The sequence below is a fragment of the Solanum verrucosum genome, unplaced genomic scaffold (genome assembly GCF_900185275.1).
Source record: "Solanum verrucosum unplaced genomic scaffold, falcon-dt-bn FXZP01000271.1, whole genome shotgun sequence".
Lineage (NCBI taxonomy): Eukaryota > Viridiplantae > Streptophyta > Magnoliopsida > Solanales > Solanaceae > Solanum > Solanum verrucosum.
Window position 1 is genome coordinate 1,662,242 of NW_026019951.1, and position 2,622 is coordinate 1,664,863.

The 2,622-nt window shown below is 40.2% G+C and overlaps 1 protein-coding gene across 1 annotated transcript; it reads right to left on the reverse strand.

The window, feature by feature from the left end:
- Positions 1-476: 476 nt before the first annotated feature.
- On the reverse strand, positions 477-1,813 carry LOC125814080 (uncharacterized). Its single transcript, XM_049493529.1, has 3 exons — positions 1,622-1,813; positions 622-1,341; positions 477-518 (listed from the first exon to the last, which is right to left on the reverse strand). Exons 1-3 carry the CDS (start codon positions 1,811-1,813, stop codon positions 477-479), a joined length of 954 nt encoding a protein of 317 aa, XP_049349486.1.
- Positions 1,814-2,622: the final 809 nt, after the last annotated feature.

Sequence of the window (2,622 nt, forward strand, 5' to 3'; positions counted from 1 at the left end):
CCAACAAATCTTTGAGTTGAGCTATTAATTCCTTCAACTCCCTCGGGGCCATTCGGTAAGGAGGGATTGAAATGGGTTGTGTATCCAGCAATAAATCTATTTCCCGTTCGGGAGAAATATTGGGTAAGTCATTGGGAAAGACTTCTGGAAAATGCTTCACTACGGGGACCGACTCCAACAGAGAAATCTCGAACTCAACATCCTTGATCATCACAATATGATATAGACAACAACTTTTAGACATGAAATGATCCTTCCCTTAAGAACGAAATTTCCTCCCATCCATTCTAATATGGGTTCATTAGGAAATTGAAACTTCACAATTCGGGTCCTACAATCTATGGACGCAAAACTAGCATGAAGCCAATCCATCCCCAATATAACATCAAAGTCTAACATATAAAGTTCCACCAAATCAACTAAAGTGATTCTATTGGGTAATGATATGGGACAACCCCTATAAACTCTTTTAGCAACTATGGAATTACCCACCGGGGTAGAAACCGAAAAGTGTTTATCTAAGACATCGGGAAACATATCAAACTTCATAGCCACTAAAGGGGTTACAAATGACAAAGTGGCACCGGGATCCAACAATGCATAAACATTAATTGAAAATACTTGTAGCATACCAGTCACAACATTTGAAGATCTCTCTTGATCACCTCGGGATTGGAGAACATAAAAGTGATTCTTCTTAGGAGCATTGGGATTTGGGCCACTTGCTTGTGCTTGAGCATTTTCCCTTCCTTGAGCCTTTAGTATAGGGCAGTCCCTCCACATGTGGCCGCTCTTACCACAACCATAGCAATTACCCGTGCCAACTAGGCACTTGCCTTCATGTTTTCGACCACAGTTTGTACAAATAGGCTTCTCAACAGAAGGACCACCACCTCTTGCTTCTTGAGGCTTGGGCGTAGACACTTTACCTTTGTTGACCTTTGCAGTGTTAGGGGGACCTTGGTTGGAAAACTTCTTTTTGAACTTTGGCTTATCTTGGATTTCAATCCTAATCTTAGAAGATTTTCCATCATCGGCCCTTGACCTCTTCAATTCCCTACCAACTTGATTAAAATTTTGCTCCTCAATTAGTTCGGCATGAACCATAAGACGAGAAATGTCCATGCTTGGGATTAGCATATCCGATCTACATTCATTTACCACAAGATCGAATACCCCCATAACAAATTTGTTCATTGTAGCTCTAGAGACCGACACCAAAGTAGGAGCATGCTTGCACAATTTAGTGAACTTAAGGCCATACTCCTTCACACTCATATCCCTTTGATGGAGGTTGATGAATTCTTGCATTTTCCTCTCCCTTAGTTCAAGGGGAAAAACCTATGAAGAAAAGTCGGCTTGAATGTAGCCCAACATATCGGACCCTCTCTAATAGGTCTCCCCTCCTTCAATTGTTCATACCATACTTGTGCCACATCTTTGAGTTAATAGGCGGCTAACTCCACCTTTTCTTGAGAAGACACACCAATTGCCTTTAGAACCTTAAACACTTCATCAATGAATCCTTGTGGATCTTCTTCCACTTTGGAGCCAAAGAAAGTAGTGGGATTCATCCTTGTGAAATCCCTTATCCTAGAAGCGGTAATGCTAATGGGTTTACTTTCACCCTAGCATCCCTAGCAACTTGAGTGGCCAACACTTGAGTCAAATTATGAATAGCCGACCTTATCTCAACATTAGACATAGCCCCTTCTTCAATAGGAACTTGACGGTTTTGAGGAGCTTGAGGGGGAACCGCCTCATTCACACTCTCTTCATCGGTCCTCCTTGCAATGTTCCTTCTTCTATCCATTGCCTATAAGCACAAGAGAAGGATTAGAAGAAAAGGACTATATAGAGTTAAGACTCATAGGCACGACTATGGAATAACAAAAAAGTGAAATTTTCTAAGCATCTCTGATAACGATCAAGGAAGGAAAGGAATAAAGAAAGAAAGGATATGTGGATTAATACTCAAGTTATTGAAATTATGGGCAACAAGGGACTAAAACCCTCACCTCCCAATTGACTTCAACAACCTAAATTCAACCCAAAGAAGAATAATCAAATGAAACCAAGAATCACAAAGGGGTAACACTTTGATTAATCAAACACAAGAAGTTAACAAGCAATCCCAAGAGTTCACCCTAATTACTCACTAATTACTCACTAAGAAGATACTATAATTTGAGAGTCAATATTCAATATAGTCTAAGTCTTCCCAAAATAAAAGATACTACTATTTATACTAAAAAAAATAAACAAGACACGTTTTGACAATTTTACCCTTAATGAGATAAGGGCCTTGTTTGGTTGCCTTCTTTTGTGAATTCTTGAATTCATGAAATGGTCATTTCCACACATGGCCTCTTTCCTTCTTCCTTCTCATTTTGGTGAACCTTACACACATTGTATGTTTTTCTTTGGTGACCTTCAAGCTCCTCTAATGCTTCCCTTTTCATGAACATTGCTTGTAGGCCTTGGAGATCCTTTGCTTGACTCCGTGTGAATGGTCTTGAGGGGTATATGCCACTCATGTTAGTGTCATCCATGCTGCCCATGTTATCATCCTCCCCTTCTTGAAAATGATTCGTCCTCGAATCCAAAGGATCACCTACAACA